The 15,891-nt window shown below is 41.3% G+C and overlaps 1 protein-coding gene across 1 annotated transcript in view; it reads right to left on the bottom strand.

The window, feature by feature from the left end:
- ELP2 (elongator acetyltransferase complex subunit 2) overlaps window positions 1-15,891 on the bottom strand; it is a 44,409-nt gene that overhangs the window by 20,004 nt on the left and 8,514 nt on the right. Inside the window, 10 exon segments of the mRNA XM_083624644.1 lie at window positions 1,135-1,204; window positions 1,663-1,851; window positions 2,490-2,639; window positions 3,914-4,045; window positions 4,911-5,011; window positions 6,139-6,234; window positions 8,457-8,600; window positions 10,527-10,593; window positions 13,475-13,539; window positions 15,813-15,890. Of these exon segments, the coding sequence (XP_083480770.1) occupies window positions 1,135-1,204; window positions 1,663-1,851; window positions 2,490-2,639; window positions 3,914-4,045; window positions 4,911-5,011; window positions 6,139-6,234; window positions 8,457-8,600; window positions 10,527-10,593; window positions 13,475-13,539; window positions 15,813-15,890 (1,092 nt within the window).

Genomic DNA, 15,891 nt, shown 5'->3' with positions numbered 1-15,891 from the left:
TTTTTCGTCTAGCGAATTTTTCGTCTTGCGAGGCACGAAATCCCATAGGAATGCATTGAAAATCAATTAATGCGTTCCTATGGTCAAAAAAAGTCCAAACAAAGCCAAATTTGGTACAACAAGAGTTTATTAAGTGCTCTTTAAAGTAACACATACTGTAAAGAGCATTTCAAAATTCAAACCCAGAATTTTTTTTAAAAAACAGCAGAGTGGCCCAATGGTCACAGAAAATCATAAAAATGCAGGAAAAAAACCACAAGCTTCCAGATTCTTGCAAACCCCTCCCCAACTGTTCCCCCACCCACCCAGTACACAGAAATTCAAATCCAGATTTTTTTAAAAAAAACAGCAGAGTGCCCCAATGGTCACAGAAAATCATAAAAATGCAGAAAAAAAACCACACAAGCTTCCAGATTCTTGCAAACCCCTCCCCAACACCAAGTCCTTGAATTCCAAACACCCCAACCCAAAATCCAAAACCCCCCAAAAAAGTTTTAAAAGCTTAACTTACCAAATGGCTGCAAAAGAAGTTTTGGAAAAGCTTCAAAAATCACCAAAGTCTTTAAAAACCTCAAAAAAAGGCTACTATGTACACTGCGTTCTATGAGTTGCTCCTCGAAGCCAAGTCGCAACTGTATTAACGGTGTTAAGAAAAAGGAAACAAACTTGCAAGACGTTTTCGTCTTGCGAAGCAAGCCCATAGGGAAATTCGTCTTGCGAAGCAGCTCATAAAACGGAAAACGCTTTCGTCTAGCGAGTTTTCCGTCTTGCGAGGCATTCGTCTTGCGGGGCACCACTGTATTAACTTGTCCTCTGAGTGGCAGCAACTCGTCTCCAATGTCTTAAAACTCTTTCCCACCAACTACTATCTGATCCCAGAAAGGAAATGTTTCCAAATTCCTCCAAACGGCTAGGCTAGACTTAGCAACTTCCCAGAATTCAAACCAAGGCTAAATAAGGACCAGCCACCTAGTGCCTCTCATCAATCTAAACAACACAAATCTTATTAAAAACAACACACACAAACATTTTATTAGTCACATATGAGTATATATGTATATATGTGTGTGTATACACACACAGGTGTAGATAGAGAATGATTTGCAAATCACACAGACAACGCACAACTCTTACCTTGAAAGACAGCCTTATTGGACAGCCCCAAGGCTGGCACAGTAGCTCCTTCTGGAAGATCAATCATTTGCTAAAGAGAAAAAAGAAAAAGTTATGTAGAAGTTAGTTGTGTATTTGCTTTCCTTGGGTGGGTGGGTGGGTGGGGGGAGTTACTCATATAAGCTTTGAAATTTCTTGATGGTCCTTCTTTAATGTACTTTCAGCCTGACCTTTCATGACGTAAAAACTCAAGCTTGGTAGCACATAATGCCCAATATATTCCAATTACTAGGAAAATATCAATCCGAAACTGTTAAAACTTAAAACTACATGCTTCAACTTTATAGATGAAAGTACCAAGACAATTTTGCCTCCCCTGTGAGCCAACTACTGTAGTTCCAGGCCTCGTGTCTTTTAGTCTGTATTTCTCAAAGACTCAAAGGAGTTCGACTGTAAACAATTCGCATAGCGAAGATCTCCAGTTAATGGATTTCCAGTAAGAGAGTTAGGAAGCTCACACACTTTAAAAGAAAGTAAATACACACTTACTTCACTTTTTAGTTCCTCCAGAGATATACCAGAAATGCTGCTGAAGTTTTCCATAAAATTCCTGGGTGCAGTAAATACTCGAAGCACCTTCTCATCTGCTCCAGACACAAACTGGAATCGGCCAGTCATCGCTAAACACTGCATGTCATATCCATGGACCTGGGGTCTCGCTATTTCATGCCACGATGCCTAGTAAAGGGACCACTGACATGTAAGTATGTGCCGGTATTGTCAGCTATAGGAAAGAAGTACTGAAGAATTGAGAACATTTAGCCTCAGTCCATTCTAAGTAGTCAATTTTGCTGAAAATGGACATTCAGCCCATTCCCCAGAAACAGCATCCTTGCCCTTGACTTAATCCTCACTGGAAATGCTAGGGATCTCTTCGCACTTATGAGCAATGGAGAAAAGATTTCTGTAATTTTTACCAAGGCTGCAGGAAAGCATCTCTGCCAAAAGTTGAACAGGTATCCCCATGTCAAGTCTAACTCCCTCCACTTACTGGATCTAAATTTCTCTTTAATATATTTTATTCCTCTAAAGGAAACAGAACGGAGCAAGGGGATGCTGCATAAACAATGACACAATTAGCAGGAAGTCTGCAAAAAGCAAGATATAATTTTTGAATTGCTCCTTTTAGTGCAAGAACTGGACATTTTTAGACATCCGCAATACTGTAATATCATAGTAGCAAACTACAGATCAGTGTACAGCGCAAATGGTTTTTGAGAAATTAGAGACGAGCCATTGTTCAAGTTTCACATTTTGTGACCTATTGACTTACAGATGATTTAGCAAGCTTGTAGAAAAGATAAATAAATAAATACCTCTGTTTTGTCCTCCCTTTTCCATGGAGCAAAGATTCTTGTAGTTTGGTCAGAACCAACAGAGATGATGAATTCTCCTTCTGGATCCCACATCACATCTTGCACGGCATCGAAATGCCCTGAAATAACCACTTCTGGAGCCCATTCTCTCTATTAAATCAAGACCGCTAATATTATATAACGTGAACGAGCTATCTGTTAAATATAGAGATCTCACTATAAATGAAGCACACAGCTAAAAAGAGAAGCATTTGAATGGGGGGGGGGAGATGTCAGCAGATCTGCTAACAGCAGCTGATAGTCCGATGAAGGATGAGAGTAAAGTGTTACAAGGTTGGGAACCACATTTCCTTGGAGACCAATAATGGACAGAGCCAAATGTCTAACTAATCCAGAAGAAAAACTGCCCTGCCTCAATTTTCACAATGACCATCTCAAATTAGAATTCCCAGTGTTAGGTCTACTCAAAAGCAAACCCCACTAGGTTACATGGGGTGACTCTAAAATGAGTATACAAAGGATTATTATATTTACAATAGACCAATATAGCTACTGTTCTGAGAAAGCAAGAAAAGGGCATTCCTTTTGAACTTTAGCATGCTATTCACAAACACACAGCAGAAGTCTGAGCTGTAAAAACAGTGGCGAGGAGTGGGGAATAATAGCACGCGCACACACACCCCCATCAATTTATTTTTATCCAATAAAATATTGCCTTTTCCAATTGTTCTGATGCTACATAGGGGGGGAAGGGGGGGCTTTTAAAAGCCAGGAAAAATAAGGAGGAAACAAACAGGAACCAAGGAACTTTGATGGGATTCAAGCCACATAAAATGAGGTCATGGTCATAGGCATACCTTGCTGGTTACAATGAAGGGGATCTTTGGCCGAGTTTTCATACATTTGAAAATGCTACGTATATTGAAGGCAACGTGATCCTCTCTTCCAATAGCATTTTACCCACCCACCTCATACCTATTAAGAGCTAGCCTGGTTCGGTCCTGTCATCTACAGTTAAAAGGCTGGGAAAGGTTTGTGTGTCTCACAGATCTTGGAAAGATACTGCTGTGGGGTAGACCAGAGTGGGCCAGATGGACTGACTCAGCACAAAGCAATATATCATTCTTATATATATATATATATATATATATATATATATATATATATATACACACACATACACACACACACACACGTTTACTACCCACGGAGCCCAAAAGGCACACCCCAGTGATCCCATCAGATTTAATCTTGTTTGCTACTAATTGTGGTAGAAAATTAAGAAGATCAATGCTTTAGCTTAAATGAGTTGTTCAGAATAGATATCCAATCTAGTGTATCTTTTGAGCACAAAGCCACGGCTTACTATACAACAAGAGTCCGTGAACATTTTCCTCTCTAGCAACATACATAAATTCTCTTGCCTTGTTTGCTGAAGTCTGTTTCCAAAGATGCAGTGCTCCGTGGAAAGCATGAGCAAGAATCATTGAGCCATCTGGGCTGAAGTGACAGTCAAAAAAACCCAGAGTATTTCCACCCACTTCTCCTACGCGGACCTTTTTTTGAAAAATTGGACACAAAATACATGAGGCAGCCACCAGTCAATCTGCTCATTGATGGCTAAAGACTTAATCCTAAACAAAATAACAAAACTTCATCTACAGTTTAGAATTACACCTAAAAGAGAAGTTAAAAGAACGCACTTACAGCAGCATTAATGTGCTATTGATCTTACAAAATTAAGAAACCATTAGGCACACAACTGTTATATGTACAAACAACACAGAAAAATAGATTCAACCCCCCCCCATACTTATCACCAATATATCTTAATTTTAAAAATGGTTTGATATGTTTATTTGCCAAGTTCACAGGCAGTCTGCAATAAAAATAAAACATTCCAAGGTGAAATGATGCTTATTGGCTTAGCTGGCTTAAATTCTTTTTTTAGACAAATTCATAAAAATCAGTATTTATTATCTGTAACAGCTAAATTGAACCTCCATGTACTGGCGCAGGGTACTAGATGCTGGGAACATCTGGTTTATTAAAAAGAAAAACACCAAGTTTCCAGCATAAGGCAAGTACTTAAGTTTCAGTTCAAATCCATGTGTAGGCAGACCGGCTGGACGGGTTTCAAATGTGTGTGGCCTCTTTGCTGCATGCACAGTCTCCTCCTTGCCCTCATATGCACACAGAAATCTTTGCTGCTTTTAAGAATCAGTTTTGGTGGTTCTAAATACAGCAGAATGTTGCTTGTTTACTCTTCCACTGAAGGAACAGCCTGCTACAATTACAATACTTTCCACTTGAATTCTTTTTAGGCTTGGCTATGACCTCATATTCCCTTTACTTAATTTCTAAAGCTGCGGGGGGGGGGGCAGGGAAAGCAAGAGAGGAAAACGTATAAAACATGCCTACCTGTTCCAACCACACCCCAGATTCATCATCTGGAGCCCAGAGGATCACAGTTTTGTCCATTGAAGCAGACAACAACCTCATTGGCTGTTCCATCCTGCCATCTACAGTGCAAGGAGAAAATTTACCTTTGTGGAAGATGCTAGCATGCTTTTTTTACGTCTCACATATTGTATTCGGAATAGGAAAGGTAAGATAATTCTACAAAGGCATGCTGCAGAACAAACTGTGTTGGGCTGAAGAGGAGAGAAATGTGTAGTTGCAATTTACAGTATTCCAAGAAGGGTGCACAGACAAAAGTCTTGTGCATTGGATACTAGGTGCCGTAGTAATTGTCTACCGCCCCTGTTTTAAAAGGGAATGTTTGCAGATGGTTCTGGGTCCATACATTTCAAATTGCACAAATTCAGTTCCAATCACAAGAGAAAACATTACACCCAGAAATGCCAAGTGTAGTCACTATTTGGAAATGGAGCACTTTGTGAATCATTGGTCGTTAACTGGCGACTCGTGACACATTAAGTGGTAAATCATAGGTTGAGATGAACCTTAAGGCAGGCTGCACTGGCAAAGCAATGGCGATTTTCCAAAAGAATCAGTATTTGTGATTCTAAATGTCACTGAATGTTGCTATTTTCAATAGAAGAAAAGGGAAAGAGAGAAAGACAAATCTGGATGCATATTTTAAAAGGCAAAGAAAAAAGGAGCCCCCTTGTCAGTGTTAGTGGCTCCTTGGTCTGAAAAGACTGGTGGTCACTGTAATTATTGCAATGATTCAGCAACTGGCAATGTTAGAGCTGGAGCAACCCTAAGGACAGACAGTGCAGAATAATAAAATAAAATATAATATAATAATAATAATAATAATAATAATAATAATAATAATAATAATAATAATAATTTATTATTTATACCCCGCCCATCTGGCTGAGTTTCCCCAGCCACTCTGGGTGGCTTCCAATCAAGTGTCAAAAACAATACAGCAAAATCCATACCCACACAGAATCAGGACTATAGGAAAAAGTTAATGAGCTACAGGCAGAATCAATAGCATTTCCTGCAATTCCCAGCCTCTGCTCCACACCACTAGCTGCCACACTGGGATGGGGAAATGCACAACACACAGGTAAGGTATGGGAAAAGTCATTATGGGTGTTCCATTACCCACAGCAATCCAATGTTCTTCGCTATGTCTAACTGTCCCCCAATTTGCAGCTCACATACTTCTTACCTTTGGGAAAAGAAGGCTGCCAATGAACAGCATATACCCAGTTTTCATGTCCAGCTAACACAGAGTCCAGCGTAACAGCAAAAGATGCATCTGAACCTACCACAGAGCAAAAAAAGATAATAAAAATCTTCAAAGCTTATATCTATAAAAGAACCAAGGACACAGTCAAGATTACTGGTGTATGAAACTAGCTAACATCCCCATAAGGTAAATTCACAAAGTAACTCCACTACATTCCCTGAAATCAGTTAGATGCAAATAACAAAACCTGGACCAAATACCCCCACATTTCCGTTCCTGTCATTGATGTGAGTCTTGCATACTGCAGGGGAGGTTCTTCTCAAACCTTATCTTATTTGTCTCTTTTAGCTGCTTTCCAATGGTTTCGGCTGTTTCAAACAGAATGTTACTTGTGTGCATTTCGTGTGTGTGTGTTTAGAAGTATAGCAAACAAACTACAGCACAGTTATGCTATAGGGACGCGGGTGGCGCTGTGGATTAAACCACAGATCCTAGGGCTTGCCAATTGGAAGGTCGGCGGTTCGAATCCCCGTGACAGGGTGAGCTCCCGTTGCTTGGTCCCTGCTCCTCCCAACCTAGCAGTTCAAATGCACATCAAAAGTGCAAGTAGATAAATAGGTACCGCTCCGGCGGGAAGGTAAACGGCGTTTCCGTGCGCTGCTCTGGTTCGCCAGAAGCGGCTTTGTCATGCTGGCCACATGACCTGGAAGCTGTACGCCAGCTCCCTCGGCCAATAAAGCAAGATGAGCGCCGCAACCCCAGAGTTGTCTGCAACTGGACCCAATGGTCAGGGGTCCCTTTACCTTTACGGAGTTATGCTAACAAACCGTCAAGAAGCACCCAGCCATAGTGTGGATAGTTGGCACAACAAATAGATGCCACAACAAAAAGTGAAAGCCTAAGTATGACCTCACATGTCACTGAGCACTTTCAGAAGTTTGTTTGGGAAAGGCAGATAGGGTGGTACAGCATCACATCTGCAAATCATGGGTTCTGAATGCAGGTATGCCTCTCAAATATACACAAAACGTAGCAACCTATGATAATGTAGCATCCTATGATAATGGAGATATGTGCAAACAAACTCGTTTCCATTCACAAATATGTCTCACTAGACTGAGCTGACTCAATATATTTCTCTGTGCAATTTCTGTACTCTACTGCTGACTTGGCTATGCAGTAGGAAAGGTTAAATCCCTGCCCAGGAATAGGAACGGATGATGTAACAGGAGTGGGCTGAAGTTTATGAGGTTAGCTGAAACAAAGCACGCAGAAATGCCACATCTCTCTTGGCCCTTTTGCTAGTATAGTCATACAGCATGCGTTCAGTGAATTATTCTCAGGAAAGGAGAATCTGAAACCAAGAATGGCAAACCAGGACTTATGTTCACATGTGGTGGAGGTGTAAATATGTAAAAGAAATTTGGCAAAGGGTGTTTAAGGAGATAACAGAAATCGATGGGTTAAAGCTGACCAAAAGTCCAGAGGTAGCATTATTATCAATTTACGAGGGGGTGGAAGATTCGCAGGCTATGAAGGACTTGCTCACAGATTTATTGACAGCTGCACAACTTGCTATAGCTAGGAAGTAGATGTATACAGAGTTTATTTAAAAGAACATTGCAAAAATATAAATCTGTTGGCAGGTCTGGATTGACTTTCTGCGTGTAATAGAATAATCTTACAAAACTAATGCAATTGAAACAACCTAGAGGAGACAAAGTTTAGTGCACAGATAAAGAATGTAACCTGGGAACCACAATGGGGGGACCGGAGGTCATGGTGAATCCAGCTACAAATTATTACATACAACAAGCACCAACTATGGAATGAATGTTTATTTTTCTTTTTGTTTTCTGTTGTTTTCTGTTACACAGTTTTTAAAACCAATAAAGTATATATTTTTAAAAAAGGAAGTGGAAGGAGCAAGATGAATATAAAGAGGTGTGGGATATAGCTATTAATGATAAATTAACATGTGCTATTAAGGTAAGACGGGGAATATGTAGGAGAAATGATTTTGAGGAGATATGGAAGGTATTTGTAGAATTTGTACTGTTAAAACGGAAAGGGGTCAAACTATCGCAAGAGGTGCTAAAATTTTGGGAGATTGGATATTGACAATGGAATGGTCTTGTGGGTGGGGTGCACATTTTTATTCTTATTTATTATTATTTAGTCAAAATAAAACATAAAATAAAAATAAAAAGAATGGCAAACCTCAGGTTCTACACTTTCATTTAACCCTACTGACAACAATTGCATACTGCCTCAGAAAAAGCAAAGTAGAGACTCACCACTGTCATTTTTCACGGTGAAAATGTTCTCCTTCAGCCTTATGGTTTCCTCATCTTGGGCTTCCACAAGCAATGAAGTTGCATGCATCTTCCAGATCCTTATCAGACAGTCCTGGGAACAGCTTGCCAAGAAGAGATCTCCGTCTTTTGCAAAATTAAATAAATGAAAAGCAGGAAGATTTTAAAGATGGGAAGTTCATTGCCCAGGGAAATCAGTATTGCCATGAGCAAGTTGCTAACGAATACCAAAATAAATACTTTGCTGTAGCGCATGTCAGCACCATTCAGTGTGGAAAGGGATGAACATCACACTGTCATATTAGCTGCAATACTGAAGAAATGCCTCACATAATCTAAGGAAAGCTTTGTAGGTTGGAATACCTACCTGAATCTAGGTTGGAATAGTTTGGCAAAATCATCTGTTTGTGGAAAGATAGTGCTACGTGGTTTCTCAGGGTGGGGATTCAGTATCTTCTAAGTTTCTCTATTTCTAACATGTGCTACACGGAGCAAAGCTGTAAGTTATGGGCAAGGTTACATATATGCTAAGATTCCACAGGGCTGGAGGAATCATATGATTGTATGCTGCCTTAGAGGTTTTTAATTTGATCCAACACATGTAACTATTATTAATATTGATTATTTTCAGTTGTTATCCTTGAGAAACGTAGAAAATAACAGGATATATTTATCCGAAAGTCTTCAAACTTACACAACCCTTTAAAAATTAGGTAAGGAACCAAGTGTTATATAATACTGTTTTATAAATTATAATTTATGATAACTTAGAATTTAAATGTATTTTTATGTAATATTTGATACTTCCAGCTGATGAAGGTGAATACATCAAAACAGGGCCCTGTCCTGGTTTCTAATCCATACTTGACTTCTGATTTCTGCTCAATGATTGAAACTAAGATTTCCACAGTGAATCTGGACTACCATGAATTTATCTCCACTCATAAACTCTTATCTCTAATTCTGCAATGAATTATTGTGCTATACATATTTTTATGAGTTAAGAGTTTGTAATCTCTATTTGAGTTTGTAATCCTTGTCAGAATACATACTTTTGAGTGGATTAGTTTTTGTTACTATTGACTATTGATTTGCGAGTAGTGACCACTCCTACTATTGAAACTTACATTGGCCTGAGTTCTTGGTGTGCTCTTTTCTCGAGATTCCACAGGGGAGCAGAAAAACTGGAGAGTGTAGAAGTGGGCATAGAATCCAGTTTCCCTGGAACAGGGGTCAGCAAACTTTTCCACTGGCGGGCCAAATCGTCAGCGTGTGGGAGTGTGCACGCACACACGCCCATCGCTCTTTCCCCGCTGGCTTTCAGAGCCATGGCGGGGGGGGCGGGGAGGCGTCGACGGCTTCCTATTGGCTGCAGGAATTTCCTGCAGCCAATAGGAAGCCGTGGCTGCGTCCCGGAAGTCAGTGCCCATGCGGAGCAACCAGCGCAGCACGTCGGTTTAGATCCTCGCAGGGACTGACCAAGCGGGCGGTTTAACAACCCCCTTAGGCCGTACCTGGTCCACGGGCTGTAGTTTGCTGACCCCTGCCCTAGAACCTTAATTACCATTTTTAAGATGCAAGTGTTGAGGCCTTGATCCTTCTAGGCCAAGCACCTGCACTGGAAGACACAATTGTCCCTCTTTGTTTCAACAAAGGCTGAACTCTAGGAAGCAGGCTACTCCAGACTGAAAGGGCAATTCCCTTACATCATTATCCAAAATGGAATACTTGCCTATTACATTATATAGTCGAATCCTCTGAAATTATCTTTCCCTATTAGCAACGTCACCTTCAAAATGTGGAGAAGAAAATTCATGCCAGCGGAATTATAAAAATAAACATCTAACTATAGTGTTAAAAATTACAGCACTCTCATTATCAAGTTCTGCCATCCTACTTGTTTCTGCACGCTGTCCCGCTGGGTCTCAAATACTATGCTTGCATATATGAAAGGGGGATTAAAACCATCTCAGATGCTTGGCTTTTCCTAGTAATCTTGCTCTATATGGCACATTAGATTATTAAAAATGCCTTGCTGCATGCCCTACCTACCGCAAACTGCCCATTCAATCCCTCTTATCCAGTCTTCATGGCCATGGAGCAGCAAAGTCTTCTGAAACTGAAACAAACCAGTATCCTTATGTAGCACAAATATCTGTATTTTGATGCTCCGCATTACAGCCTGAGGGTTCTCCTGGATTCAGCTTTGTTGCTATGAGCTCAAACAGCACAGGGTGCCTTTTGGCAGCCTCAGCTGGTTCACCGGCGAGGTCAGAGTCTTCTCTCTTATTCAAACCTTTATTAGGCATTATACAAATAAAACGATAAAAGAAAAAGTAACATATAAAAGCCTTGAGATATATACAGAAAGGCAGCAGTTGGCTACATACATATATATATATATACATATAAAATCAGTGGTTTTCCTTGTTAACCTGCTCCTTGGAGGACTGCTACCAAAAACTCGGCTACCCCCGCCGTTACCCTTTGGTCAACGTCGGATAGGCAGAATCCCACACATTCACCTTGTTGGGGCTCCAAACCACCCAAAAGAGGGGACAGCACGCGTTGACGGAGCGTACTGTACAATGGGCACTGAAAGAGAATGTGCTCTACCGTGTCCGGGACATTCATAAAACATCTGCAGAATCTCTTGTTTCTAGGGATGTTTTGATATCTTCCCCTGACAAATGCTGAGGGAAAAACATTCAAACGGGCCAGCATAAAAGCCCTACGTTGGGCTGGAATTATTAATTTGGTGACGTAATTGGCTCTGCTATCTAAGATATTTAAATCATAGAATATGGGCGAGCAAATTTTGTTTACAGCTGCCATAATATTTTGCCTCTCGACATCCTTTAGTCTAGTTAGGATATTATGGAAAATGTATTGCTCATTAGAATTGTACAGGGGCTCCAGCTCGATGCCTAAAGATTCAATCTTTTTTTCGAGGTGCTGATACCATCTTGATTTGTAGGAGTCTTTGAGCAAATCAGCGAGCAGACTTGATGGAGGGCAGCGAAAATGGCAGCGTAACCAGTACTTTATTGAGGTGGACCAGGCCCAATATTCCATTGTGTGTATGCCTATTTCTGCACACATTGTTTCATATTTGATCACAGCTGGGAGTCCAAGAATACGTCTCAGAAAGCTGGAGTGAATCTTTTTTAAATCACTATTATATGCTTGGACCCATAGCGGGATTCCATAGAATATCTGGGATTGCACTTTTGTTTGGAATATCTGATTGGCCGCAGGAATAAATTGATTGCCTTTCTGATAATAAAAACGGGCAACTGCTGATGAGGTGCACTTTGCCTGTTTTATGGCATTTGTGCGATGATTTGCCCACCCTAAATTGCTCTGGAATAAGATTCCCAGATACCTATAGATTTTCACTTGTTGGATTTCCTGCCCTCTTATTTTCCATTTCTCTAATTTCCAATCATTCGAGAAGACCAAAATTTTTGTCTTCTCGTAATTTATAGAGAGCTTGTTACATTCGCAGTAAAGGATCAGAGAAGATATAAGACGTTTCAGACCCAAGCTCGTTAATGATAGTAGGACAGCATCGTCTGCGTATAATAACAGAGAAACTGGTTTCTGATTAAGTTTAGGGGCATGTGATTCTATTTTTTGAAGGTGATCTGGCAAGTCTGATAAAAATAAATTAAATAGGAAGGGGGCAAGAATACACCCTTGTCAGAGTCAGAGTCAGCCATGCCCTGGTAACCTCTCTCGAATGGATTACTGTAATGCATTATACATCGGGCTTAATTTGAAGATTATTCAGAAGCTTCAGCTGGTACAGAATGTAGCGGCCCAGATTCTGACAGGCAGAGCTTATTTGAGATAGCTCCAATGGCAGCCTCTCCAATCCAAATTTGATTCAATGTGATTTGGGGACCTGAAGGAGTACCTTCTCAGATTGTTAGCTGAGGGTTTTCTCTCTGTTCCCTCTTCATTTAAGATGAAGCATGAGACAATCACAAAGAGGACCATTTTGAACTTGTAGGATGCCTTTCCCCAGCAAGGTTGCGTTCTTTCAAGTGCCAGGCAAACCTGCAGGCTTTTAAAGCTTGCTATCTTATACTCATTTACCTGGAAGTAAACTTTGAGAAGGGACGCGGGTGGCGCTGTGGTCTAAACCACTGAGCCTAGGGCTTGCCGATCAGAAGGTCGGCAGTTCAAATCCCCGCAATGGGGTGAGCTCCCGTTGCTCAGTCCCAGCTCCTGCCCACCTAGCAGTTTGAAAGCACGGCAAAGTGCAAGTAGATAAATAGGTACCGCTCCGGCGGGAAGGTATATGGTGTTTCTGTGCGCTGCTCTGGTTTCGCCAGAAGCGACTTAGTCATGCTGGCCACATGACCCGGAAGCTGCCTGCGGACAAACACCAGCTCCCTCGGCCTATTGAGCGAGATGAGCACTGCAACCCCAGAGTCGTCCGCGACTGGACCCAACGGTCAGGGGTACCTTTACCTTTAAACTTTATTTAACTCATTGGGACTTACTTCTGAGTAAATGTGTATAGGGTTGCACTGTTTAACATTTAAAAGTATTTTTGAAGGCATTTTGATATTTTTAATTCTGTAAACCACACTGAAGCCAAATTCAGTGAAGGGTGGTATATAACTAATTGGAATAAATAAGCACATCAGTCACCATGAGTTGGCAGGCATGCTGAACAATTCCACACACACAACCTGTCTATGATGAATGCTAGCATTGATGTCAATTAACACAACTAAACCCAAACCACATTATTTGTCTAAGCTCAAAATCCTCCTAATAGAATGGGATATAATGGGATATAAACAAATTGAAAGACATTTTGAAAATTCAATATAAAGGCACACCACAGCAATATTTGTAAACACTTCTCCCATGTATTCAACTTCATTTTTTCTACCTTCATTTTCTCCCCACAAAATCACAGTCACAACAAAACACCCAAAAAATGACATACTATTCATGGGATAGGAGACAGAAGCAATAGTTACCTGTCCATCCTGCTGCACATATAAATGAATTTTGCAGTCATCCCCACCGCAAGCCAGTACCGGTACTGAAATGGCAAAGCAGTCAGTCAAAACCTGCTGTTTCATTATTATTATTTTAAACAGAAAAATAAAATGGACACAAGGGAGTACACCACATTTACTAAAGGAAGAAGAGAGCGAGAAAGAGGGAAGGAGGGAGAGAAGGAGCCTAAGGCTGCAATCCTATGCCAAAGTACCAGGAAACCAGCACACCTTGAATGCTCTGGGACTTACTTCTATGGGTGTGTTACACAGTTCCAGGACTATAAAAAAACCTCATAATCTGTAGAATATCCAGTGCTGGAGTAGTTATAATTTCACAAATTTCAAAAAGAAGGAATTATGTTGCTCTCCACTCTGCTAAAAGTCAAATTCCAAATTTTTTCTGCCTTCCTATATTATGCTCCTGCACTAATGTATCTATTTACCCTAAGGCAGAGGATGGCTTTCTGGATCTCCATAAACAGCACCGTGAAACACATGCTGAGTCTGGGATGAATATATCAGGATTGTCTATGCATCATTCCAGTGCTTTGGAAATCCAACTCCTACGAACAGAATCACTGTTTTATATATGCATGCAACCCACATAATCCCAGTACTAAAAGGTACCATATTTTTCGCCCTATAGGACGCACTTTTTCCCCTCCAAAAATGAGGGGGAAATGTGTGTGCGTCCTATGGGGCGAATGCAGGCTTTCGCTGAAGCCTGGAGAGCGAGAGGGGTCGGTGGGCACCGACCCCTCTCGCTCTCCAGGCTTTGCGGACCTCTCCGCAAGCAGCAGGAGCGCTCCCGCTGCTTGCGGAGAGTTGCCTGCATGCCGAAGCCTGCGCGTGCTGAGATCAGCGTGCCCAGGCTTCGCGGACCTCTCCGCAAGCAGCGGGAGTGCTCCCGCTGCTTGCGGAGAGTTGCCAGCATGCCGAAGCCTGCGCGCGCTAAGATCAGCACGCCCAGGCTTCGCGGACCTCTCAGCAAGCAGCGGGAGCCAGCGCTGGGCTCCCACGGCTTGCAGAGAGCTGCCTGTTTGGGGGCTGGGGTCGGGGGAAGCTCGGGCACCGTCCCCGCGCCTGGGGGGGGAAAATAATTTTTCCCCTTTATTTCCCCCCAAAAAACTAGGTGCGCCTTATGGGACGGTGCGTCCTATAGGGCGAAAAATACGGTACTTTAATACAACAGGTGAATGGCAACTCCGAATTGATCCTGACACAACACCAATAACTTCCCAACATATTCACTTCCACTTTAGCAATTACCTGCTCATCTGCAAAGAGTTAATTTCATAGGTATTTTCCCAAAAAGGATAATGTATAGATATTGACTTATAAATACAATAGAACTTAGAAGCAGACATTCGCTACTAAAGACTTGGGTCAAAGGGAACTTTAAAACACATAATTCTGGTAATCCCAAAAGTCAGTATTGATTTTGGCATCAGGCATGGTGGATACAATCACAAGCATCCAGATGAGCTGAATTTATTTGAATGGACTGTCTCCCAGACCCTGCACCACAATCCATTTGCAGCAAACATGGGGATACTTGGTTGCAACCATAAAGGAGGTACCATTTTCCAATAAAACACACAACATCTGGAGCAGATATCCCTCCTCTCCGTTCCATCCTTCCACCCAGCAGTGACGAGGTAAGGGAGGGGTGTGCACAAACCTAAAACTCCTGCATCGCTGAGAGGCCATCATTTAAAGACACACCAAGCAATAAATTGTTTTGTTACCGTAACACCATTAATGTGCATGGTGCTTTAACAGAGTAATAACCAAAAAGGCAGGGGCCTGTCCCAACCTAACATTCAACACATGGGAGACAACAGAGAGAAGGAGGAAGGTGAAAACAAACGGAGGGAGAATATTCAGTGTTTAGGGATAGAATCACAGCTCAGATGGCAGACTATGCAATTTTTGCTTGCATTTATTCTCTGAATAGAAAGCTGAAAGTGGAAAAGTAACATTCACTATCTCCTTTGATACATTTACCAATAAATGTGGTGCACACAAGAAAGAAAACACATTTCCTCTAAACATATTGAGCAACATGGCAAAGAAAGCAGTACGGAAGTCAAATTAGTGTCAAGTCACACTGGTGTGGGTGGGTGTGAAAATGGGAACTCACAGGAGCAGATATTAGGAGCCCAGTACTGCACTTTTGAAATATACTTTAAAACAAAATGTTTGAGTCAGTCTTTGAAATTTGCTGCCATCCATCAACTACATTGACTAAAATGCTTAAGACACCAGTTAAGCATCCCTTTAAATGATTAAACAGTTTCACAGACACACTTACTGTTGCTGTCTGGCAAGAAGGACAAAGAAAGATCCATAACAAATCCATTTCCAAATAGCAGCGTCTGAAGACATTTAAC

Source organism: Podarcis filfolensis (assembly GCF_964270895.1).
Source record: "Podarcis filfolensis genome assembly, chromosome: 7".
In the NCBI taxonomy this organism is placed as follows: domain Eukaryota; kingdom Metazoa; phylum Chordata; class Lepidosauria; order Squamata; family Lacertidae; genus Podarcis; species Podarcis filfolensis.
This window is presented reverse-complemented; position numbering and strand designations above follow the sequence as displayed.